Here is a 26849-nt window from a genome sequence, read left to right on the forward strand (position 1 = left end):
GGGGGATGAATGAGCCAATTGTAAACTGGGGATTATTAGGTGACCGTGATGGTTGAGGGCCAGATTGGGAATTTAGCCAGGACACCGGGGTTAACACCCCTACTCTTACGATAAGTGCCATGGGATCTTTAATGACCTCAGAGAGTCAGGACACCCGTTTAACGTCCCATCCGAAAGACGGCACCCTACACAGAGCAGTGTCCCCAATCACTGCCCTGGGGCATTGGGATCTTTGTTTAGACCAGAGGAAAGAGTGCCTCCTCCCATCCAGGGACTGACCAGGACCAACCCTGCTTAGCTTCAGAAGCAAGCCAGCAGTGGTATGCAGGGTGGTATGCTGCTGGATTATGTTGTTTTTTAATAGTAAACTCTGTTTATTGTCTGTGTAGTCCTATCATTTATTGCACCGTACACAATTTCTGTATGTTATTTATTTTATTTTATTGTGTGTGTAGTCCTATCATTTATTGCACCGTACACAATTTCTGTATGTTATTTATTTTTTATTAACAACAAATCAATACAGGAAGTACATGTGGGAACACAAGTATATATAAATAATATACAATGGACAATTGGTCTAGGGTGTACAATATCAAATCAAATCAAATCAAGTTTATTTTATATAGCCCTTCGTACATCAGCTAATATCTCGAAGTGCTGTACAACTGGCAACTGGCAACTGTACAATCACATTACACAAGGACCTTAAGGGACATACATACACTCATTATTCTAACAGATTTTTTGTTAGTAGAGTATTTAATTGTCTTAAAATTCAGTTCAACTTCTTTTTGTAAGGTAAGAAAATGTGTTTTTTGTTTGTAAATTTACATTTGTGAATATGAAATTTGGCCAAAATTGACTCAGGAGCACTTGTAGCTTCCAAATCCACATATTTACACCCAGAGGAGCGTCACTGCGCATGTTGCACCCCTTAGAAGTTAGCTTCTCACCTAATCACCTGCTAACAGTAGAAATTTGGCATCCCATTATAAGGCAAGCTAAGAGTGCAAGTCTGGTATGGAATGGTGTTTTATTTTACACTGGAAATTAACAGAGTAAGCTAAAATAGTTCATTTATTCCTTTGTAATTAAGATGTAGTCCTGAATTAGTCAGTCAGCAGAAATTAAAGTTGCAATACAAAAGTTCAGACTGGACTCTGGTTTTATGAACACAATCAATATTTTTTCCTGCACAGTGCTATATTGTACCATATAGTCTCCAGGGATATAGGATCCAGGGTCACCATGCAAACTTTTTGTATTTGTGTTTTTATAAGTTTTTGCAAATGTATTAAAAATAAAAAACAGATATACCTTATTTACATAAGTATTCAGACCCTTCGCTACGAGACTCGAAATTGAGCTCAGGTGCATCTTGTTTCCATTGATCGTCCTTGAGATGTTTCTACCACTTGATTAAAGTCCACCTGTGGTAAATTAAATTAATTGGACATGATTTTGAAACGCACACACCTGTCTATATAAGGTCCTACAGTTGACAGTGCATGTCAGAGCAAAAACCATGTCATGAGGTCGAAGGAATTGTCCTTAGAGCTCCGAGACAGGATTGTGTCGAGGCACATATCTGGGAAAGGGTACCAAAAATTGTCTGCAGCATTGAAGGTCCCCAAGAACACAGTGGCTTCCATCATTCTTAAATTGATGAAGTTTGGAACCACCAAGTTTGGAACCAAGAACTCGAGGGAGAAGGGCCTCGGTCAGGGAGAGGACCAAGAACCCGATGGTGAATCATGGTGGGAGCATCATGCTGTGGGGATGTTTTCTCAGGGACTGAGAGACTAGTTAGGATTGAGGGAAAGATGAATGGAGCAAAGTACAGAGAGATCCTTGATGAAGACCTGCGCCAGAGCACTCAGGACTTCAGACTGGGGTGAAGGTTCACCTTCCAACAGGACAATGACCCTAAGCACACAGCCAAGACAACGCAGGAGTGGCCTCGGGACAAGTCTCTGAATGTCCCGGAGTGGCCCGGACTTGAACCCGATCGAACATCTCTGGAGAGACCTGAAAAAATGTGCAGCGACGCTCCCCATCCAACCTGACAGAGTTTGAGAGGATCTGCAGAGAAGAATGGGAGAAACTCCCCAAATACATAGGTGCCAAGCTTGTAGCGTCATACCCAAGAAGACTAGAGGCTGTAATCACTGTCAAAGGTGCTTCAACAAAGTACTGAGTAAAGGGTCGGCATACTTATGTAAATGTGATATTTCAGTTTTAAATGTTTTATGCATTTGCAAAAATATAAAAAAAACAGTTTTTGCTTTGTCATTATGGGGTATTGTGTGTAGATTGATGGGGGGAAACAATTTAATTTAATCCATAGAGTAAGGCTGTAACGTAACAAAATGTGGAAAAAGTGAAGAGCTCTGAATGCACTGTATAACCAATATGAAAAATACTATAGAATTAAGCTGATTGGCCACTCTTTAAGTGCCGCAAAATGAGAAGCGACACTCATTGGGGTGTAAACTGTGGATTTGGAAACTCGAAATGCTCCTGAGTAGAATGGACACCCCGCCCCCTTTACTGCGACACAACGTTCAGGCAATTATGTATGTCCAATATGAAGAACATACTGCATTCAAGCTCATTTCCCTTTTTTTATATTGTTAAACAAAATTCTAAGCCTGCTAACATTTCCTAATAACATTTGACCATTTCTATAAAAAAGATTACCATATTCATTGCGGGACTTTTGTTTTGAAGGGAAATCGCCGAGGTCACGGCCTTTGTTCATGCTTATTCTTGCAGTTTTCTCAGCTGTGTATATTTTGCAGTTGCACCACGCACACCCTTTCATCAGTTGAGGCTCATTGTCCGTTCAATCATGAAGTTTCTTCTTCCGTAGAGGTGAAGTTGAAACCAGTGGGATGAGCGAGTTTTACAGACATCATGTTGAAGTAGGCCAGCTTTGTGGGATCAAGTTCATTAATTTTTAACAAAACGTTTGGTGCTTCTGTCATACCCTTTAAAATAAATAAAGATGCTGATCTTTATGGTGGCACCCTTGTTATTAAGTGACGGCGTGCTGTCTTACAAACTTACTCTGTGCAAACCAACAATGACCATATAAACAAAAAACGTACGTTCAGTTCAGGGTACTGTAAAGCACAGATAATCTTGCCTTAACATGACAGGGTACTGGTATAATTTACTAAGAAATAAAAATGTGGATGTGTTGAGTACCCTTTGGTTGGCCAGGCCTACATGTCAAATTAGCAATCAAGGAAAGGGCTAGTTGTTTTTAAAAAAAGCATTGAAAGTGTGAAAATGATCAGCTTTCATCGCTCTGCTTTGGAATGATAACAATTAGCTGACCATACAGAATGCCTGATATGAAATGACTCACTCATAAAAGACAAGCAGCCGTTTATATTTTATCTAAATACATATACATTCTTTTCATAGGCAAAATAGACATAGTCAAAGACAGTAATGGTTTTAAGAAATTGTTTATTATATTTCGAAATAGTTGAGCAAGGCATTAGTGATGGGCACTATATAATCAAGCCTACGAAGAACTCGTTCCGAACTAAGCGGTGATGAACGTAAATTCGCTGCTACGACGAAACATATACCGAAGACAAGTTTACTTCGACAATATAAGACGCCAGTATACTTTTGGATTTGTGTTCGTAGAAATATCACGGGCGTTGGCTCTTTGCTGACAAAACTACCCTAGTTAATTGTAAGAAAAAGTGCACTTATTGGAAGGCTTTATCCCTAGCTAACTAGCTGGCTAACTAGCCGTAGAGCTAGGTTAGCTAGCTAACATCTTTTGGCTTCATACGTTTTCTGAACAGAATTGTAAGTGAATGGGTACCTTTACATATAAGTATCTGCAACTTTATTAAGAGTGAATTATGTTGGTGGGTTTGTTAACGTTACTTGACTGTGCTCGTCATTTATCAATTGAATTTGAGACTAACGCGTTAGTTGGGTAACTTGGCTATCAAATTATCCCACAACAAGTCGGCGTTCAGGCTAGCTTGGTCAACTAAACAAAGTTTTGGGCTCTTAAGTATGCTAACTAGTTGGCCAACTACATAACGTTAGTTAGCTACCAAGTAAACCAAACACGACGCCAACGGTCGTGTAACTTTAAACTAGATAGGTAGCTAGTTAACGTTTAGCTAATTGTTAGCCATTCATCGAATATTTGACGCCGGTTGTCTAAGTATCAGCGTATTCATATCATCTGCCAGTGCACCTTTCAATTAGCTAGCTAACGGTAGTTACACATTTTAGTGAGTCAGCTTACATTTGCCTGACTCTTAGTAATTTAGATGGATAACGTTACTTCCAGTTGATTGACTGCGTGTTAACTTTCAATTATTTAGCTTGCTAGCTAATGATCGCCAATTTCCTAGCATGCGAACGTTAGTTGGCTACCTAATTGCCATCATTAGCTAACTTGGTAACGTTAATCGCCACTTCGCTATGCCGCTCAGGTATGGATGGATGACTTGTTGCCAGACCAGTTTAGTTTTGCAATTTCGTCTTGTCTGCGTTTAACTCCAAGAAAGACGATGTATTTCTCCAATGTAGCTAGTAGTGAAATAGGCTTGATCTTTGCATGTTGATATTTACTATTTTCTTGTAATTACTACGCAACCTACATTTAAAATAATGCCAGAATGATGTTTGAATATTCAGATTTTTATCTTTTGGTAGATATAGTAGGCCTGTATGGGTTATTTCATAACAAAATGTTATTCTTTAACAGGTATACTACTAAGATCTTAAAACAGAAGTTATATATTTGTTTGGCCCCCCGACGGAGTCATGGAAAGGGGTGCTTGTGTAGAGGTGCAGGAGAACGGTGACACCGAGGTGGTCAAGGAATCAACTGGCCCATCCCCTTACAGATATACCAAGGTATTTTGGCGATGCATGGCTAATATAAATGGATAGCTGCGCACCTAGCAGCACAACTTTGTGAGTAAACATAATTTGTCTTCTTACAGGAGGAGCTTTTGGAGATGAAATATTTTCCAATCTCTAATGAAAGGCCAGACTGTCTTTTGGAAAAATTTGACAGGTGAGTGTTTCTTAGATTGTCACACTTTGAATAATTTGACACACAACACTTGTCGTTCTATGCCAACTGTTGAGTTGTTCCCTCTGGTTTAACTGTTGTGTTTTTTTGTGGTGGGGGGTGTCCAGTGATGGTGTGTGGGACCCTGAGAAGTGGCATGCTTCGCTGTACCCCACCTCGGAGTGCAGCTCTCCTGTGGATGGATATAAGGACTTTGTGGATGATAGGATCCCTCTGAAACGTAGAATTGCAGGTAAATTAGTAATGTAGTATATCATTTTCATAGCTGATATTCAAATGACTGTGACATACACATATTTAAAACATACTCCATAAGGGTTTGAGGGAATTTGAGCTCAAATTTGTACAGCTGGCCTTAGACATGCCACCTTGCTTACTCTTACTATTCTTTGTAGAATAAGCCATGAAGCATTAGTGTTAATGTTGAATGCTAACTGTTTTTTTTGTAACACTGTTCTCAGATCCCCGTGAGCGACTAAAGGAGGATGACCTGGATGTGGTGCTCAGCCCACAGCGTCGTAGCTTCGGAGGGGGGTGCGTTGGCAACGCTTTGCCTGCACCCACCCGCCGCCCTGTCAGCCCCCTGGAGAATAAGGAGAATGATAGTCTCCGGCTGGGTGTGGCGCGGCGCATCGGCAGTGGGCGCATCATGGCGGCCCGAGGGTTCGAAAGGGAGAGGGAACCCCGCGTGGAGAAGGAGCGAGACTTCAAGGATAAGAGGTTCAGGGTTAGTGTCTGCTGCTTCCTGATCTGCATTCAATTCAAACAGAATGACCCTAAAGGGACAAATAGTTATCTGTATGTACCGACACACAAAATGGTTATTTCTTGTGCCTCAATGGGAGGCTTACTTCCTGCAGTAATAAATCTAAATGACAATCGTCAGGAGCTGTGTACACATTCCACTCTTTGCTCTCTTTAAAAATTTCCCATGGTATTTAGCAGCTTGTTAGATTTGGCGTATACCAGTTCTTCCCTTTCCTGCAGCGTGACTTTGGGGACAAGCGTGTGTTCAGTGAGAGGAGAAGGAATGACCTGGAGGAGGAGCCGGAGTGGTTCTCAGGGGGCCCGACCAGCCAATCAGAGACCATTGAGCTCATTGGCTTTGATGACAAGATCCTGGAGGAGGACAAGCGCAGACCCAAACGCTCCAGGAAGAGGACAGACGCCGTGAGAGAAGGCAAGTCGTGCTGCATCATATCACCATTGGAGATCATGGGAGTTGGTGTTCCCCAAAAAGGTTGTCTGTTTACAGCAAGGGTGTCAAACATATCTGGCGTGCGGGTGGTTTGAGTAAAACATTTTTTTTAAAGAACTCAGTTTACTTTAAAAAGCATGTGTAGTGGGTGATATCTGATGCAACTTATTTTTATTTTTTAGGTTGTACGTCAGGTTTAATATTGTAGCTTTCATCAATGTAATTGTCTAACTTCAGTAGCCATTCAGCTATCAGATTATCTTAAACCAGCAAGCTACCCTTATGGTCTGTTTGCTATGTGTTTATTCATTGTCGCGTTTGCATTAATGTGTTCAACAGTGGAATGTAACGGTGGGCTAGCAGAGGAGCAAGTCGTGAGAGATTCTCACTCTACAGCAGACCAGGAGGTCCCTCACCCAGAGGTCCTACCAGAGCAGACATCAGGAGACTTTGACTTCAATGAGTTCTTCAACCTGGAGAAGACCATGCCAGGACTGGCCTCTGTAAGTCCTGGGCAGCACTGCATGTTTAAGGTGTGTGTTTGGGGGCTATAAGGTGTGCACTGTGTGTTATACATCAACTCTAAATGTACCATGCATTGGTCTGTAGTTGGCTACACATGGTCTTCTCATACACTGGAGGTTAGTAGTTTCATGGCTTTATCACTTGGGACTTTCCTTTGTCTGTTTGGATGGATGATGTTGGCATTGTCACCCTGTCAAGGACATTGTACTTTCTAACATATTTTTTTGTTGTTGTAAGGGACCCAACCGGTTTTTCCTCCAGTGTGGTGGTTTTGTTAGGGTTCAGTCTAATGCAAATGTATGCCCATGTGTTCCAATTTATTACGTCACTTATTAGAATACCTTGCAAATTATTAGCAAAGGAAGCTCATTTCCCTATTTTATAGATATAGGATAGGGAAATAAAGCACAGATTCAATGAATGAAGGGTATACTACTGACAAAAAGTTCAAGTGGGGACATGGACAGAGCCCTAAATGTAAGTGTCACACCCACCCACCCTTTAGCAGTCTGCCACTCTGGACTATCAGCTTGCCTCTGACCGGCCTCTGTCCCTATGTTGCAGATGATAGAGGATGTTCTGGGTGAGGGCCCTGTGTCGGCCAGCCGTTTCAGCCGGTGGTTCTCCAGTAACCTGAGTCCTTCAGGCAGCCGCTCCTCCAGCCTGCGCTCCACCCCCCACGAGGAGCTGGAGAGACTGGCCGGTAAGGAAGGGTCACACTTCTAGCCTGGTCCCAGATCTGTTTGCTGTCTTGCCGACTCCTGTGGTCATTGGCATGGCAATGACATAGGAGTTGGCAAGACTGCACAAACTGATCTGGGACCAGGCAAGAACATCTAGAATTCATCCCCGGGGAGGGGGGGGAAACTTCATGGTTTTCTTAGTTATGCCTTCTGTTCAATTTTTATTATAGAAACATAATTGAATAACAATATGAAATGCATAACTTTTTTTACATATTGAGGACTAACACACATTTGTTCTGGCCACAGATTAAGCCTAGCCCTGAAATAAACACAAATAAATGTAATTTGTCCAGGAAACTGCACCCTGTTGTCAAAATTTGGGAAATTATTGGTTTACCCCTCCCTCAGGGCTGGACCCCCGCTGTACGTCCCCTAGCCAGGGGGGCCCTGTCCCCTACTTCACCCCCATCCAGTCAGTGGAGCGTAGGGACAAGGTGGACATCCTGGAGCTGTTACACAAGGCCAAGATAGACTTGAAACCCCTCCTCTCCAGCCTCAATGTTAACAAGCAACGGCTACAGCAGAGCAGTGAGTCATCCTTTACATAACCACTACCTAAATTCCACCATGTCAACTACATCAGCTGCAAGTCTACTACAAAATTTGTCTTGTAAAAAATGGTTAGGTCATGTGGCTAGTTCAGCATTTATGATGAGAGTAATGGTTTGTAGGTTTTGGTGCATTGGTATGATGTGCATGTTTACATTGCCCTTCTGCCTTGTCCCCCAGCTCACTCGGGCGTAGTTCTCTCTTTGGAGGAGGTAGAGGGGGGCCTGAAGGGGCTGAAAGTGGGCTCTGAGCTGCACCACCAGATGCCTCGAAAGGCCCACCAGCAACAGGGAGGCAGCACCAGCAGTGGCACACCCTTCATGGCTGAGCACCTGGAGCAGGCTCTAACAGGCGGTGCAGGGCCCCCGTGTTCACGGGCCAGAGACCCTGACATGGCCGCCTTCAACAAGTTGGTCAGCAGCATGAAGGCAAGTGGAACACTGCCCAGCCACCCCAAAGAAAACCAGGTGAACAGCAACGTAAGTGTGCTACTCTCGACTAATCTTTAAAAAGCACTGACTGTCCTGTTGGCATGCTGCCTCTCAGGTCAAGCTGGATGTTTAAGCCCTGACTGCTTTGAGCTGCTTCAGGTAACCTAGAGTATGGTAAACTGACCCACGTATGTTTTTCTGTGTGTGGCCTTTTACAGCCCATGTAAGTGCTACATGTAGGTTTTCAAAAGCAAATGATGCATGAAAGCTAACATCCTAACCATTAAATCAAACCACCAAAGTCGGTATGTCTGGAACAGTGATGGGTATAAATTTGTATAGGGAAGTTAGACTTCCTCTTTCAAGGGGTGTTCTGGATTCACCTGAACCTCTATGCACTAACATGACAATCAAAGGATTGCATACATATTTTCTTTACATTAACCCTTAACATTATCCTTCATATCAAATTTGACTGGATTATCATTGTCCTGTTACGTTTGTGTGGTTTTGTGCCCTGGTGAATGTCTGTTACTTTAATCTATGGACATGGAGGTATATCTACATTCAGGACTTTCATTGCCTCTGGCTGAGCCATATTTTGCTCTTCTCCATCCCAATGGGAAAATGTTCAGATCGGACGATCAATTGTTGCTTTTTGTAGCAAATAGGTTAATCTGCCGTGACTAATGTTAGAATTGTCATGTCAAAAAGATGTTATAGGGTGGGTTGCACCAACATGGAATAACTATTAAACTGGGTTAAAACAAGTTTTAGCTATTAATCTTGTTGCACCACAATTAAATCCTTCCTCTAATCTAAGTTAAATTTTCACTTAAAACCTAGATACATTTTTAGCCTGTTGGTCAATGAATAAATAAAAAAAATAGAAACTTAGATTGGAACTGCCACTTGAGATGGTTTAACTGATAAAATGGCAGCATATCAACTGTGTAGAGACTAAAAAGAGTTCCTCAGAGAATAGAGACCAGTTGAATCCCGTTGCATTTTAGGATAATTGACTCGTTATTCAGTGGGCTATTTATGTGCCCATTTTGTACAACAATTTAATTGGGTTTTATGATATGCCCAGCCTTGGTACGAATGATGTTATGCAACATGCTGTAACGGGCCTGATAACGGTAACATATTAGTGAAGTAGCATTAATGTTAGTTTTAACGTGCATTGATATTTACCAGTTATTTATGCTTACTAAATATTGGTGGGTCAAATTGTCCATCATAGGGGTTATGGAGAGGGGAAAACTGCTGGGGAATCATCTCGCATATCTTCTGGGTGATAGGATCAATTCCCTTGGACGGAGGCCCCCCTCTGGCTTCGGTCAGAAATAGCCCCCGCCTTTCCTTTGCCACATCCTTTTTGGCTTTTGCTTTTTTCCACCACAATTTGATTTGGGTCCCTCTTCCCTTTAGTCCATGTCAATCCATTTACATTTGTCGCATTAAATGTCCCAGGTGTCTTTTTGCCAGTCGTGTTGTCTGTCTTTTTATCCTCCAGTACGTTACTAAATTCCTCCATCAGCTCCGGCGATATTTTAATTTTTTTCATAAGTGGAGAAATTTGAACTTTGACATGCCATGATCAGGTGGCTAGCGGACAAATAAATAGCTAAATAGCGTTAAGTAATGACAATAAATATTGTACGCTAGCTTGGTTTATAAACTCGCTAGCTACAGTAGCTAACAAATTAGTTTTTTTTCTAGTACTGGCAAATAACAGATTTTATTTCATATCAGCCAACCCATGAGAACCTTTTACAATAGTTGCAGTAGTTCTGACGTTACATTGTGATTATTTTATCAAGGAACAGGAACTTTGTGGCTTCATTTTGCAAGTTGGCTAGCTACTTCGTTTAAACTCACGAAATACCTCATATTGGTGTAACATGTCACTAATCATAGTTTAAAACCGTTAGTCATAGATTTACTGATCCAGATTTAAATTGAGGTGGTGCAACACATCTCTAATTATAAGCCTAGATTAGCTCAAATCCTAGATTAATTTGAACCATGTTGGTGCAACCCACCCATAATGTCTTGTACATAACAATCTATGTTTTCTATTGGATGACCTCAGTAATTTCTAGTATTTTGACGTTGTAAAAATGGGATGTGTAACACGATTGTTAACCAAAGCATATGTTGGCTTCTCAAATGAATTCCTTGCCTGGTTCACCAACTACTTCTCAGAGTTCAGTGTGTCAAATCGGAGGGCCTGTTGTCCGGGCCTCTGGCAGTCTCTATGGGGGTGCCACAGTGTTCAATTCTCGGGTCGACTTCTCTGTATATATCAACGATGTCTCTTGCTGCTCGTGATTCTCTGATCCACCTCTATGCAGACGACACCATTCTGTATACGTCTGGCCCCTCTTTGGACACTGTTAACAAACCTCCAAACGAGCTTCAATGCCATAACACTCCTTCTGTCGCCTCCAACTGCTCTTAAATGCTAGTCAAGTTAAATGCGTGCTCTTCACCCTCCCTGCCGACTAGCATCACTACTCTGGATGGTTCTGACTTAGAATATGTGGACAACTACAAATACCTAGGTGTCTGGATAGACTGTAAACTCTCCTTCCAGACTCACATTAAGCATCTCCAATCCAAAATTAAATCTAGAATCGGCTTTCTATTTCGCAACAAATCCTCCTTCACTCATGCTGCCAAACAAACCCTCGTAAAACATACCATCCTACCGATCCTTCGGCGATGTCATTTACAAAATAGCCTCCAACACTCTACTCACCAAACTGGATGTAGTCTATCAGTGCCATCTGTTTTGCCACCTAAGACCAATATACTACCCACCACTGCGACCTGTATGCTCTCGTTGGCTGGCCCTCACTACATATCCGTCACCAAACCCACTGGCTCCAGGTCATCTAAGTGTTTGCTAGGTAAAGCCCCGCCTTATCTCAGCTCACTGTCACCATAGCAACACCCACCTGTAGCACGCGCTCCAGCAGGTATATTGCACTGGTCATCCCCAAAGCCAACACTTCCTTTGGCCGCCTTTCCTTCCAGTTCTCTGTTGCCAAATGACTGGAACGAATTGTAAAAATCACTGAAGCTGGAGACTCATATCTCCCTTACTAACTTTACTAACTAAGCATCAGCTGTCAGAGCAGCTTACTGATCACTACCTGTACACAGCCAATCTGTAAATTGCACACCTGACTACCTCATCCCCATTATTATTACTTACTTTGTTCTTTTTTGCACCCCAGTATCTACTTGCACATCTATCACTCCAATATTAATGCTAAATTGTAGTTATTTTTGCCTACCTCCCTACTCTTCTACATTTGCACACACTGTACATAGAATAATCTGTTTTTATTTTCATTTGTGTTATTGACTGTATGTTTAACTCTGTTGTTTTTGTCGCACTGCTTTGCTTTAGCTTGGCCAGGTCAGTTGTAAATGACAACTTGTTCTCAACTGGCCTACCTGGTTAAATAAAGGTGAAATAAATAAAATAAAAATGTATGCATCAGAAAATGCCCAGTAGGATGGGTTAAGTGTGTCCACTACCAAGACGGCTGTCTGATTACACAACCTTCCACCGCATTTACAGCTCAATCAGCCCTCAAACCCTGCTGTAGTGCCCCTGCCTGAAGCCAAAGTGCCTGCCCAACAGCACAAGAACATATTCCAGGTGTGTGGTTTGGGACTAGCTTGCATGTGGGATTTTGATAGTAAGCTGTAGCATGAAAGGATGGCATTATTTTGTTTGGCTGGTTTGTTTAGGAATGGAGGACTCCCTGATTAGCGCTTGTGTTATGATTGTGTTGATCCTGTGTGAGCAGTGTGTAAAACTGTTACAGGAGCTTCTGGGTGCACAGGGACCTCCCTGTAGAGGCTCCCCTTCCCTCCTCCACAGCCTGCTGGGCAGCCCCAACGCCCCTCCACACCCTGGTCCTCAACACAGCCTGCTACAGCACAGGGGGCCCTCGCCTCCACTCTACCCACAGAGGGCTCCCTCTCCTGACTACTTCCATGGACGCATGCATCCTCCCGCCGGTAGACATTACTCTGTGGAAGCTAAGACTAGGTTGTGTTCATTAGGGCACAAATGTTCAGATAGTCTCTACCCCACCCCTGTTTCAGGGCACTTTTCTTCCATTTGGTGCCTAATAACTACAGTGTGTGTGTGTGATTGAGTGACTGTTTTGTCTTGTGATGTTTTCAGGTTACCCTGTTGGTCCACAGCCCATGATGGGGGAGCAGTTCCCAGAGATCCATAGATCCTTCAGCCCTGGTCCTGGACATGGACCCACCCTACAACAGCAGCAACAGGTCAGAGATACTCTTGTCTATCAAATTGCCCAATGATGGGTCGGGCCAGGACGATACCAGTATCTTGAAACTCTGTTTGATACTAATGAGTGAACTTCTTTAGGTAAACAATCCTAATATTTGAAACAAACATTGTTATCATCCATTTTATTTTCAAAGCTATAGGACACTATTTTACATACAACAGGTTTTATAGGACCTAAAGTCTGCTTCGTTTTCCTTTTTTGTCATGGAAAAATGATTTGATACTGGTATCGTGCCGGGCCTAATTTTGGGACAGTAACACTTCTGAAGTAGGGCTGGGCGACTTATTAAATTTGTTTTAGTGCAAAATTCCAAATGCCTGTATTACAAGGTTATGAACGTTTATTTCCACTTCTCATGTCTTGTCTCCTTGTGTACTGTGTCCCTTTCCACACATACACTAAGCCCCTCTGCCACTCACAACAACACATATTAAAGATTACTACTTTTACTACCTATCTGACAAGTAGTTTCAACATGCAATTTGAGGTTTGGTCGAACAGAATTATTCATAGACACCGAAACGACATTGAGCCATTTATATTTTACTGTAATATATTTTTTTATGTCTCAACAGAGCATACCCTACTTAACCTTTTCGTTAATACTCCAGTTTTTCTAGAAAACTAATGCTTTGTTTCTAGGGCTGTAACTATTCACCTCTACGCATCAGTTCCAGATTCCAATGTTTAAGATTGGACTGCATCGGTGCGCGTACTCCAAACTGATCTAAATGTAGCATGCATCGATCAGAAAATCCATTCAAACATTGGGAATTGCCAATTCACTACAATTTAATTTTTATGTTGCTCATATTACTTTCTTTCTGAAAATACCTAATCTGAAAGTGATAGTGTGGTGGCTAGATTAGGGGCCTACAGTACAGACAGCTCCTCCAGCTCATGAGCTCCAGCAGCAGATTTTTATTTAGAATAGAAAATGAATGTGTTTATGCAACATCTTAGTATATTGAAACTAATCACATTGATTTGTTCTCAAATCGCACTGAATCCTTTCAGACTAAAATGTACCATTCCTGTATCGGAGCCCTTGTATCTAGGTCAGCGGAGGCTGGTGGGTGGAGTTGTAGGAGGATGAGCTCTTTGTAATGAATGGAATAAATGGAGTCAAACGTGGCTTCTGTATGTTTGACACAGTTCCATTAGAATGAGCCTGTCCTATAGCTCCTCCCACCAGCCTTTCCTGCTCTAGATGCATATCGAATAGTCTTAAAATGGAAAGATTCACATCCCTATCAGTTTGACTCGAGCAGCATTTTCCACATACTGTTACGTGCTAGCTGTATTCTGTTTTTATAAATGTGCAATGAGTAGGGCTGGTGACGGTGTTGTCGGCCGTCATGAGTCAGGACCGCAGGAAAATTCTACGTGACCATTGAGTCACAGTAATCTCTTATGCACTCTGGACATACGTTGGTAGTTCCCAACTCGCTAATGGCCTGCTACTCGGGGCTGTATAGTCCATCTGACATATATACAATTGAAAATCGCATGAAACCCTTATCAAAGCAATATGTGCTTTTAGAACTCCCCTCATTGTGATCAATTTGAACGAAGAAGTTTAACAGTAGATTGAAACAGTGGAAAACATGGTCGTTGGGGATGTTTCGAAGCCTAACATAACGAAATGGACCGTGTGTTCTATGATTCATTCTAAACAACCATAAGCATACTAGTTTATGCACATGCATAGGCCTGTGAGCCCCCCAAAAAGACTGAATTAAAAGGATTGTGCCATTATACATAGCCTACCGCATATTACGCATGGCAGAAAAACATAAAATAAACTGATTTTAAGATTTCTTTGTTACATTGGTCTAGCATATATCCTAATTTGTTCAATATGAGTATTCACCTTTGCGTGTAGACTGCATTATGCGTGCTGGATGGACTGCTTACCTAATGCTATGCTCTGAACTTTCTATCCATGAGTCTAGAAGATAACTTCTAGGCCTAGGCGACGCTGTTGGTTCGTTGCTTGTGCAGGGCAGCTAAGCCTACAGTTAGAGTGAATTTGTACTCTTATTTAATAGGCTGACACTTGCTACAGAATATTTAACCACTGTGCGTTTTAGGGATGCATGATGTATCGGAATTGGCCGATATTGGCTAAAAATGCCGACCTCGGCCCAATGTCTAGTTTAACGACGCAGTGCAGAACTGATGTCAAAGCTGCCATGTGTACCTACAGTTGAAGTCGGAAGTTTACATAGACCTTAGCCAAATAAATTTCAACTCAGTTTTTCACCATTCCTGACATTTAATCCTGGTAAAAATTCCCTGTCTTTGGTCAGTTAGGTTCAACACTTATTTTAAGAATGTGAAATGTCAGAATAATAGAGAATTACTTATTTCTTTCATCACATTCCCAGTGGGTAAGAAGTTTACATGCACTCAATTAGTACTTGGTAGCATTGCCTTTTAAATTTTTTTCATTTGGGTCAAATTTTTGGGTAGCTTCCCACAATAAGTTGGCCCATTCCTCCTGACAGAGCTGGTGTAACTGAGTCAGGTTTGTAGGCCTCCTTGATCGCTCAAGCTTTTTCAGTTCTGCCCACATTTTCTATGGGATTGAGGTCAGGGCTTTGTGATGGCACAACTTTTGAAGTATGCTTACGGTCATTGTCCAATAGGAAGACCCGCTTCCTGACTGATGTCTTGATGTTGTTTCAATATATCCACAATTTTCCATCCTCATGATGCCATCTATTTTGTGAAGTGTACCAGTCCCTCCTGCAGCAAAGCACCCCCACAACATGATGCTGCCACCACCGTGCTTCACGTTTGGGATGTGTTCTTCAGCTTGCAAACGTACCTTTTTCCTCCAAACATAATGATGGTCATTATGGTCAAACAGTTCTATTTTTGTTTCATCAGACCAGAGGACATTTCTCCAAAAAGTACTATCTTTGTCCCTATGTGCAGTTGCAAACCGTAGTCTGGCTTTTCTATGACGGTTTTGGAGCAATAGCTTCTTCCTTGCTGAGTGGTTTTTCAGGTTATGTCGCTATAGGACTTGTTTTACTGTGGATATAGATACTTTTGTAACTATTTCCTCCAGCATCTTCACAAGGTCCTTTTTTGTTCTGGGTTGATTTGCACTTTGCACCAAAGTACGTTCATCTCAAGGAGACCAAACGCGTCTCTTTCCTGAGTGGTATGACAGCTTCGTGGTCCCATGGTGTTTATACATGCGTACTATTGTTTGTACAGATGAACGTGGTACCTTCAGGCGTTTGGAAATTGCTCCCAAGGATGAACCAGACTTCTGGAGCGCTGCAATTTATTTTCTGAGGTCTTGGCTGATTTATTTTGATTTTCCCGTGATGTCAAGCAAAGATGCAATGAGTTTGAAGGTAGGCCTTGAAATACATCCACAGGTACACCTCCAATTGACTCAAATTATGTCAGTTAGCCTATCAGAAGCTTCTTAAGCCGTAACATAATTTTCTGGAATTTTCCAAGCTATTTAAGGGCACAGTCAACTTGGTGTATGTAAACTTCTGACTGGAATTGATACAGTGAAATAATCTGTCTGTAAACAATTTTTGGAAAAATTACTCGTCGTGCACCAAGTAGATGACCTAACCGACTTGCCAAAACTATAGTTTGTTAACAAAAAATGTGTGGAGTTGTTGAAAAACCAGTTTCAATGACTCAACCGAAGTGTATGTGAACTGCCGACTTCAACTGTATATAACGTAGGTAGATGACAATGACGGCACAAAAATATAGCGATACATGTGCAACACAGCATTCCTAACCTAGCCCACAATGTCTGCTGTGTGGATCGAGTGGTCATTTGAAGAAGTAAGAATTTCAGCGAGAAGGCGAAATCCATTAAAACAGAATGGAATTCATTGCCCGTGACAATCAACCGCTTGTCGGGGTTGACGTTAGCTTTTGCTGACTGGTCACGCATGGGTACACACTACCAAGTAGGTGCTATTTTTCAAACGTTGCCCTACCAGAGATGCGTAGTATTGTTGAAACGCACATCCATGAGCTACTTGCTATGGGCGTCACTGCGATTAGCTTCACGACTGACATTTGGACAAGCGACGTCTGCCCCATGAGCATGCCGAGTCCGACAGCACAGTGGGTCGACAAGGATTTGGTAGTGAGGAAAGCCGTATTGCATTCTCAAGAATGTGCTGGGTCTCTTACCGCTGCTGAGGATATGTTTGAAACATGAACACGCTCCATTCAAACAATTGACTCGCAAAATAAACTCAACTGCGTCTGCAGCAGACGTGATACTCTGTCATGGCATTAATGCTGGCTCAACAAAACCTGACGGTCTGTTGGCATAACTTGGAAAGGTACTCTACTAGAGTTCTCTCTGAGCCTCTACTGTGTCACCACCATCCTCGACGCTAGGTACAAGAACCACTACTTCGATGCAGACAAACAGGGTTTACATGAGAAATTAGATGCAGATGGAAAGAAGAGGCCACGGACAGACAGAGCTGAAACTTCACTGCTTGACATGTATGATGAAATCCTGGTTGAGACTGAACAAAGTAACAACGAAACAGCACAGCAAGTAAGTGAAAAACATGTTTTACTGGTAAAGGGGACATGCTTAAATGCTTACAAAATAGCTCTTTGGTGTGTGTTTTTCAAATATTTACCTGTACTAGAATGCCTAAAAGGCTGCTAAAATTTTTACTATCATTATCGCTTTTTTTGGCAAGGAAAATATTGCTTACGTCCCAATTTCATATCGGTGCATCTCTTTCCTTCCTCCAGCACGCAGAGGGGGCCTGTCAACAGTTGAATTAAATGTTTTGTTGTGAAAACCATGTTACTATCAATGTTCGCAAACAGATTTCACAAGTTTCCCAAATTAAGCACTGGGTAAATGCAGGAACCGGGTTGGAGAGCCAATGGCATGCAGAATATCACCTGTAATGGTTGATGCTGTGGAGTGAAATAACCGGAGTAGCCTGAAACTAACCCGCAGGAAAGCGGCTTCCATTCATTATTGGAGTGCATGTGTTTTTTTGTGATCGCCCCCCCCCCCTCCCTGTTCCTTCCCATTTTATAATGGGCCATTCTAAATCTGAACTTATTTAACATTTTATTAAATACAAGATTACCATTTAGAATGGTGGAAATGTTTACTTGATGAAAAAACTGTGCAGCCTGAGGCAAAGAACAGTGCAAGCTTTTTTTGCTACTCTCAAATCATCTATAGGCTATCATGCAGCCTAAAGATTGTATATTTTAATTTCTACGGATTGTATCGTTCACAACTAAAGTAGCCAAATAACTCTATCTAGCATATAGGCTCTGTTTCAAATTATCACTTACACTCAACCTAGCCACTTCATATGCACACTCGCTCCGGAATGGGGGAAAAAGTATCCTTCAAATTTTATTCAGGTAAGTTGAATTATATTTTTCTTTGTATTAAATAATGGCATGAGACTTATGTATATCTTGTTTGCTAAATTAACAAGCCTATGGCATATAACATTCTGTTATTCTGAAATTAATGTTCTTGTTTCTTTAGACATGCCTAAAATAAATAACGGCTTTATTTTGACGGTGTATATTAAATTGATTTATTCAACAACAACAAATATTCCGAAGGTGCGTGTCATGGTTTCTATGCATGGCGGCCTGGAGATGCTAACAGTGTTTGTTAATTAATGGTAAATTTCGGTGAGACTGGCAGTCTTTTGCATGACAATAGCCAGCTGACAATTTCATGACCGCCCTAGCAATGAGCATAAAAATATCCATTTGTATATGGAATTGCTAACTCATTTTGAGAAACAAGCATCTTTTCCAGGTAGGTTACTTGATTTCAATATCTAGAAGTGGACAGGCTAGCATGCTGTTCAGTTGGAGACGTACAGGCCACTTTAAACTGTACTACCTAGGGATGTTAACTGTTAGTCGCTGAAAATTGTGCATTTAGTGTTCAGAGCCCTCGATTTTGTTACATCTTATTCTAAAATTGATTAAATTATTTGATCAGTCTACACACAATACCCCATAATAACAAAGCAGAAACATTTATTTTAATTTGTTTGCATATTTATTAAACTTGAAATTGCGCTCCAGGGCATCCTGTTTCCATTGAACATCCTTGATGTTGCTACAACTTTATTGGAGTCCACCTGTGGTAAATTCAATTGATTGTACATGATTTGGAAAGGCACATGTCTATATAAGGTCCCACAGTTGACAGTGCATGTCAGAGCAAAAGCCAAGTCATGAAGTTGATGGAATTGTCTGTAGCTCTGACAGGATTATGTCGAGGCCCAGATCTGGGGAATGGTACCAAAACATTTCTGCAGCATTGAACGTCCCCAAGAACACAGTGGCCTCCATAATTCTTAAATAGAAGTTTAGATACTCCAGAGCTGGCTGCCTGGCCAAACTGAGCAATCGGGGGAGAAGGGCCTTGGTCAGGGAGGTGACCAAGAACCTGATGGTCAAACTGACAGAGCTCCAGAGTTCCTCTGTGGTGATGGGAGAACCTTCCAAAAGGACAACTATCTCTGCAGCACTCCACCAATCAGGCCTTTATGGTGGAGTGGCCAGACGGAGGCCAGTACTCAGAAGGCACATGACAGCCTGCATAAAGACTCTCAGACCATAAACAAGATTCTCAGGTCTGATGAAACCAAGATTGAACTCTTTTGCCTGAATGCCAAGTGTCCTGTCTAGAGGAAACCTGGCACCATCCCTATGGTGAAGCGTGGTGGCAGCATCATGCTGTGGGGATGTTTTTCAGTGGCAGGGACTGGGAGACTAGTCAGGATTGAGGGAAAGATGAACAGAGCAAAGTACAGATCCTTGATGACAACCTGCTCCAGAGCACTCAGAACCTCAGACTGGGGTGACGGTTCACCTTCCAACGGGACAACCACCCTAAGCACACAGCTGAGCCAACGCAGGAGTGGCTTCGGGACAAGTTTCTCAATGTCCTTGAGTGGCCCAGCCAGAGCCCAGATTTGAACCCGATCATCTCTGGAGAGAAGAAAATGGCTGCTGCTCCCAATCCAACCAGACCGAGCATGAGCGGATCTGCGGAGAAGAATGAGGAACTCCCCAAATACAGGTGTGCCAAGCTTGTAGCGTCATACTCGAGGCTGTAATCATTGGCTAAGTTGTTTCAACGAAGTACTGAACAATGGGTATAAATATTTACGTTATTGTGACACTTTAGTTTTCCATATTTAATAAATGTGCAAAAATGTCAACCTGTTTTTCCTTTGTCGTTTATGGGGTATTGTGTGTAGGGTGAGAAACCATTTAATCCATTTTAGAATATGGCTGTAACATAAGATGTGGAAAAAGTCAAGGGGTCTAAATACTTAAAGAATGCACTGTACGTTAGTGTAATTTGCATACTTTTTTATGGAATTTAAATTGCCTTATGTTTTATAGTCGTCATGCATCTTATTTATTGCACAGCATACAGAGCCTAGTTTGAGGAATGGAATATCCTACCACCTGTCAGTGCGAGAGTAGCTTCTCAGTCTGTAGGCTACTGGAGTGAAACCTGCTTTGTAAGCCCAGTCATTCCTCAACAAATAACATGCGATTTGAATATAGAATTAACTTAGGTGGCCACGATTTTAAAACGAGCCATTTTTATTTCTCAAGCTCAACTCGTAATTAAAGTGCGCCTCCCATTCATCATTCTGGTGTATAGGGTATAGCCTGCCTCCCATTGACTATCAGCACGTCACCCACCACTTTAATGTGAGTTTGAGGCAGTATAATTTTTTGAAACCTGAATGTTTTCCTTCAAATATTGAGATATATTTTTCCTTACTTCAAAGTATCCTTGTGGAAGTCCATCCATAGAAACATGTAGGCAATTATGCCATTAACCAGCATTTCTCTCCTGTTCTGTTTTTTTATGTAAACTTTCTTTCATTGTCCAGAAGCCGAAGGCACAATCCTAGTCATATTAGCAACCCATCATAGTTGATGCTATTAGATTCCCCCTCTTTTTTCTTCTTTTTTTAAAAGTTTCGAACAGATTTTAGTCTCACAACTGCTCGCATTATGTTTAGAGCAGTGTTTTTCATAAATTACATTTTGGCCAATGTTTTTGAAAATGACTAGCTGCTTTGTTACAGGAGTTGCATGTTCAATAATACGCTGTAGCCTTTATTTTATTTTTTTAGCCAGGACAACACCCCTACTCTTACGATAAGTGCCATGGGCTCTTTAATGACCTCAGTCAGGACACCCGTTTAACGTCCCATCCGAAAGACTGCACCCTACACAGGGCAGTGTCACCAATCACTGCCCTGGGGAATTGGGATTTTTTTTAGACCAGAGGAAAGAGTGCCTCCTACTGGCCCTCCAATACCACTTCCACAATGCTTTTGAACTGTAATGCTGTTGCATGTTTCCATTAGCTCTTAATGAAAAATGTCCAGTCCTTGTATGCGTGTACAGTACCAGAGGAAGAGGCAAAGCGTGATGAATCACTCGGCCTATTTTGGGCCTAAGGTTGTCGCTTGTCTTCCCGCCTTGGGCTGGCTAGTTGTTAGTGCTTTGCAGGCCAGTCAAGTTATACTACACCGATCTCGATGAACCATTTCTGTATGAACCAGTCTTTGTGCACTGTGGCATTGTCATGTGGAAACATGAAAGGGACTTCCCCAAACTGTTGCCACAAAGTTGGAAGCACAGAATCAACTAGTCTCATATGCTGTAGCGTTTAAATTTCCCTTCACTGGAACTAAGGGACCTAGCCCGAACCATGGGAAAAAACGGCCCCAGACCTTTATTCCTGCTCCACCAAACTTTACAGTTGGCACGATGCATTGGGGCAGGTAGCAAAACCCAGATTTGACCGTCGGACTGCAAAATGGTGAAGTGTGATTCATCACTCCCAGAGAACACGTTTCCACATCCCCAGTGTCCAATGGCGGTGAGCTTTACACCACTCCATCCGACACCATGCGAGCTTAGACTTGTGTGTGTGGCTGCTTGGCCATAGAAACCCACTTCATGACACTCCAGACTAACAGTTCTTGTGCTGAAGTTGCTTCGGGGCAGTTTGGAACTCTTTAGTGAGCGTTGCAGCTGAGGACAGACAACTTTTACGCACTTCAGCACTCGGTGGTCCTGTTCTGTGAGCCGTTATTGCTCCTAGATATTTCTACTTCACAATACCAGCACTTACAGTTGACCGGGGTAGTTGGAGCAGGCCAGAAATTTGACGAACTGACTAGTTGGAAAGGTGGTATCCTATGACTGCCACTTTGCAGTCACTAGGCTCTTCAGTAAGGCTGTTCTACTGCCAGTGTTTGTCTATGGAGATTGCATGGCGGTGTGCTCGATTTTATACACCCAACAGCAAGTGTGGCTGAAATGGCTGAATCCACTAATTTGAAGGGGTGTTTACTTATGTACCTATTTGGATTTACATGTGTGGTTCTCCCACTACGACTTGGGAAAACATGCAGTTTATTAGGCTACAGATTTAAATATGTTATGATGAACCTCACAAGTTGGTGAAAGTGCGCAGTGAGTGATCCTTCCCGATAAGTATTGAGGGTCTTATTCTGGTGACATGATTGATCCTTGGCTGCCGTTTAGACAAATGATTGCGCCTATCCATAAACTCATGTAGGCTAGTCTACCTGCACTAGATCTGTGAGCTGTTGGATGGCGTGCACATGCCAAGACCAGAGTGGGCCTTTGCTATTTAACTCAACATTTTTGTGCCCACTATCGGGAGTTGAAAATGCAATGGAAACATTTCGAACTTTTGAACTTACATGAAGTGGTAAGTACCTTTTATGGGCACTCATCGCTTTTTATCCACAAGTCAGTCTGGTGGGGAAATGTATTACATTTACAGATTTCAGAATTGTCATATGTCGCAAATTGTATGGAAACCTAGCTATTGTCAATGAAGGTATGCCAACTGCAACCTTTTGAGATGATTGTGTAAAAATGGGTGGTAGATGAATGCTTTCTTCTCTGGCTCCAGATGAGGGCGCTGTCCATGGCTGTTGACCAGGCTGACCGGCAGGCTCTGATCATCCAGCAAGACCTGGCTCTCCATACCCACCACGCCTTCCAGACAGGTTACAACAAACCGCCTCCGAACAAGGCCTACCAACACAACCGGTGACTTTCACTTGTAGCTTTTAAGCAGGGATTGAATTATGCAATGACTTGGGGTGCCCAACATTCATCTTTCGTAATTATGGGGGGCCCTTGATTTTGTTATAGGGGTTTCGATCCCTCCTGTAATTTCAACCTTTGTTTCAAGTATCAATTGTGTACTGTGTGTTCTCCAGACAAACCAGGATGAACCGATCCCCTGGTCCAGGACCTCATCCTGCAGGCAGAAACTCTCCTGGCAACATTGTCACCAGCATGGTATGTTGAAAGGTTGTCTGGGTCGTATTCATTAGGCACAAAACAGACAGGTAGGCGACTTACCTGTGTGCTAATGAATGTGACCCTGTTCAATCACTCCGCTGAATCAAACCACATAGTGGTTGTAAAGTGCTTTTTTGAGCTGTCCAACTCTTCCCCTCCTATGCACAATATATCATTTGAAGTATTGTAACTACAACTCTGAATTTGACCAACTGTGGTTTGTTGCATGTTACCTTTTTTTAATGCCCTCATATAACTCAAAGTAATGTAACTACTGGTTATTGTCTGTTGTACAGCTGTCGCCATCTTTCGTGCCCACGTCTGTGATCCGTAAGATGTACGCGACGAAAGAGAAGAGTCGAGATGAGCCAGGTAGTCGTCCAGACAGCAAGGAGGGTCACTCCCAAGGCCACTCTCAAGAGGGTATGTTCACATACTGCTTTTTCATGTATGTATTTAAAATGTTTTGTCAATTTAGGTTTGCATGTCCGTAATGACATTGTTTGGGGAAGGCATTCTCGGTTAAAACTAGTCTGGTGTATTTTGGGCTTGTAATTTATGCACATGAAATAAAATTAATAAACACATGGTAGTGAACTAGTACTCAAGTCAGGTGGATGAATGCCCTCGTCGCTGCACTTGTCTGTTCCTGTCTTGTCAAATGTAGTGTTTGTGCTCCTGTGTTACAGACAGTAGCTCTCCCAGCTCCTTCCTGGATGGGATGGATGGTAGTGGTTCTCAGTCTGGAAGGGTAAAGGCCTGCTCCACCCCCCTGTCCTCCCACTCCCAGGCTCGCCAGTACGCCAAGGACCACCAGGAGCGTCCTAGGCCAGGCTCCGCTGGGCACCACACCCCCACCCTGGTGTCCCCCAGGTCTGTCTCTCCCTTCCCCTGTCCAATCTACCCAGTACCGCTGCTATCCCATGGACATGTGCCCATGGTGCGCCCTGCTCTGCCCCAGCTCCACCCCAGCGTGCTGCAGAGGATGCTGGCCCAGGGCATCCAGCCACAGCAGCTTGGCCCGGCTCTGATACAGGCAGGTTAGTACTAGTCCACTCTTGATTACATTTGTATTTGTTTCGAACTGATCTACAAATCACAGTTCACAAAATAACTAGTTATTTTGTGATCAAGATGAGTAATTCTGTGCCTCGTTTGCGCAAACACGCTAATTGCCTATGCTAAGCCAGGGGTTCTCAGTGTGGTCCTACCGGGGTTCTGTGGACAGATCTCCAAAATATAATTTAAAAGTATTTTATTACATTTTTATGGATAAATTATTGAACAAATTGGATAAGGGATCTGAGAAATAAATTGAGAGGGTAATACAATTTCAGATTAATCTATTATGTTCTTAACCCTAGGCAACATGGGTCTGGGAAGCTCACATGGATATTGGTATCCACAGTACTCAAGCAATTATACATTTTTCAACCTAATACTACTTGTACTCTGAAGTGGATGGAAATTACTGATTGCTGAGGTGCTCATTGAAATCTTTCTTCGTCCTAGGCATATTTCCACAACATGTTGACCTCTCGCCGCTTCAGGGGTTGCCCTCTACCCTACTCGGACAACCCCTCTACCCCCTAGGAGCAACGGGACATCCTCTCTTACTTCCCAGAGCCAGCAATCCCATGCAACTAGCGCTCATGCAGCAGCAACAACCGAGACCAAGTGAGTGACATTTTCAGTTCAGTCTGTCATTGTTATTATTCAACAAGTTCAACAACCCCATCTTTAACCTATTTTGCATATGTTGTACAGACTGTTGTTCATGCACAGTCTAAAAGATGCAGGGAGATGAGGGCACTTAATGTATCTAGCTTTATGACATGGGTTTACCAATGTTCCTCATGGCATTCACTGACAAATTTCATTTTCTCTCAGTGCATCCAACAGTCCCAGGCCACCAGTTACAGAACCACGGCCCTCATCGGACAAACCACTCCCAGCAACGTGTGGGTAGCCCTCCTGGCGTGGGGGGAGCTGGCCTGGCCAAGTGGTTTGGCTCAGACGTGCTGCAACAGCCCCTTCCTTCCATGCCTTCTAAAGTCATAACTGTAGACGAACTCGAGTTTGGGCCCTCAGGAGTTTCATACAACCAGAATTCTGGATAAAGCAAGACTTAAATTTCCCCATCCCTTCACCTCCTTGTTAATGAAAATGTGGTCTTTAATTTCTAAGACTAACAGATCCTGGAGAACGAACAGTACGTGTCCATGTTTTGTCTTAAACCTTGAAGTCACTGGTAGAGTATTGAGGCCTAAACTCAAAGGGAAGGATGAGTTGTGGAAGATTTCTTTTCTGCAGCTTATTTGTTTTGGGGTATTTTTTTGCAATAAAGATGAAGTAACATAAGCCCAAAACTGTACAGACTGTGGGATTAGATATTCTTCTTCCTGTACATATTTATTTTTTTCTTGTTAAGGGGAAGGTTGTATCCTGCTATTTTTAAGTGAAAACTGCCACAGTCAGATGGAGTAGCTACCAAGCGAAGCAAGGATTGTCATGTCCTGGTAGTTTTATTTCTCCCACCTTCCCCATGGATTTGAACTGCACCGAGAAAGGGGCTAATGCAAGTTCAATACCCATGTTTGATTGTGGAGTTGATCTTGAGTGTTCGTTTCAAAAGATGTCCTCCCTATGGCTGGGTCAGTCGGTGTCCCTGCCTGCCCTCTGTCTGGAGAGGTGGCTGGTGCTTACAGGAAGCCCCCAGGGGGAGCAGGAAGTGCTGGTTGTGCCTTTTGCTCTCTGACTCTCAGTTCTTCTTTCTGTGATTCCTTGCATCCTATCCAGTTGCTCGTCTAAGATCCCTTCCCTCGGACATTCTTCTCCAATGTGCTTTGAAAAGGTAGAGGATCTAACGAAAGATGTCTCAAAAGAGCCCACAGTGTTTTTTTGTTTTTTTTTACTGCATCCCTCTTGACACCCCCCCCTCCCTCCTTCAGTCACTGGAAAAGAAGCACTGCTCTGAATCATGTTATAGATATATATATTTTGTGGGGTTGGTAAGGATTCAGTTTATGCTAATGTGCTATTAAGTTAAAAGCACAAATATAATGAATAAATAATGTTCAATAAAGAATTCACAACTTGATTTATTTTTGTAAGAATTGTAACTAAGATTGAATACTTAAAACATGTGCCTTTTGAAACTGCAAGACATTGTGCTGTGTATTTGGAATAATGAGTTGCAAAGACTGGGTATCTTGGCGGGTGCCTGAAGACTGCTATTTTCCCCAGTCTTAATGAATGTCCTTCATGGTTTGTTTACATTTTTGCTTTTGGGCTGACAATGAACATGGATTTTTCGATCTTATCAAATTGGGTTTCGGTTCTCACTTTCTTTCCCTTACTCAGAACATAACACGGCTATTATTTGCATATGCAGATGGTTGTGCAATTCTCCAAAGGCATCTGAACTTTGAACAGTAGGCTTTCATTTCTATATTTTGGGCCACTAAAATGGAATGGGTTATAAAAACAATTTGCACCATCAACTATGGTTGGGTTCAACCTCTTTCTAAAGCATGTTTTGCCATTTATTCTAACATATGTACCTTCTCTTGT

At 42.4% G+C, this 26849-nt stretch overlaps 1 protein-coding gene across 6 annotated transcripts; it reads left to right on the forward strand.

Annotated features, from left to right (window-relative positions):
• Window positions 1–3531: 3531 nt before the first annotated feature.
• On the forward strand, window positions 3532–26376 carry eif4enif1 (eukaryotic translation initiation factor 4E nuclear import factor 1). Of its 6 annotated transcripts, none has more exons than XM_071336088.1 (19): window positions 3532–3834; window positions 4754–4905; window positions 4995–5068; window positions 5194–5318; window positions 5548–5813; window positions 6074–6266; window positions 6624–6817; window positions 7374–7512; window positions 7904–8083; window positions 8285–8571; window positions 12134–12214; window positions 12384–12579; window positions 12749–12855; window positions 22879–23018; window positions 23192–23273; window positions 23573–23699; window positions 23966–24316; window positions 24789–24953; window positions 25167–26376. In XM_071336088.1, the coding sequence occupies exons 2-19, from the start codon at window positions 4813–4815 to the stop codon at window positions 25394–25396; spliced, it is 3030 nt and encodes a 1009-aa protein (XP_071192189.1). In that variant the 5' UTR covers window positions 3532–3834; window positions 4754–4812; the 3' UTR covers window positions 25397–26376. The 6 variants fall into 6 exon arrangements, with proteins under 6 accessions (XP_071192189.1, XP_071192192.1, XP_071192193.1 ...); XM_071336091.1 differs by having other exon boundaries at window positions 8285–8532; XM_071336087.1 differs by having other exon boundaries at window positions 3533–3834; window positions 8285–8583.
• The last annotated feature ends 473 nt before the right edge of the window (window positions 26377–26849 follow it).

This window comes from Salvelinus alpinus, chromosome 12, assembly GCF_045679555.1.
Source record: "Salvelinus alpinus chromosome 12, SLU_Salpinus.1, whole genome shotgun sequence".
Lineage (NCBI taxonomy): Eukaryota > Metazoa > Chordata > Actinopteri > Salmoniformes > Salmonidae > Salvelinus > Salvelinus alpinus.

Bases quoted from the DNA above. Each gene is read 5' to 3' on its own strand.
- eif4enif1 (XM_071336087.1), top strand. From the start codon at position 4,813: ATGGAAAGGGGTGCTTGTGTAGAGGTGCAGGAGAACGGTGACACCGAG. The intron at 6,818-7,373 runs GTGTGTGTTTGG...CCTATGTTGCAG, and splicing joins GGCAGCACTGCATGTTTAAG to ATGATAGAGGATGTTCTGGG. The intron at 23,019-23,191 runs GTGACTTTCACT...TGTGTTCTCCAG, and splicing joins AAGGCCTACCAACACAACCG to ACAAACCAGGATGAACCGAT.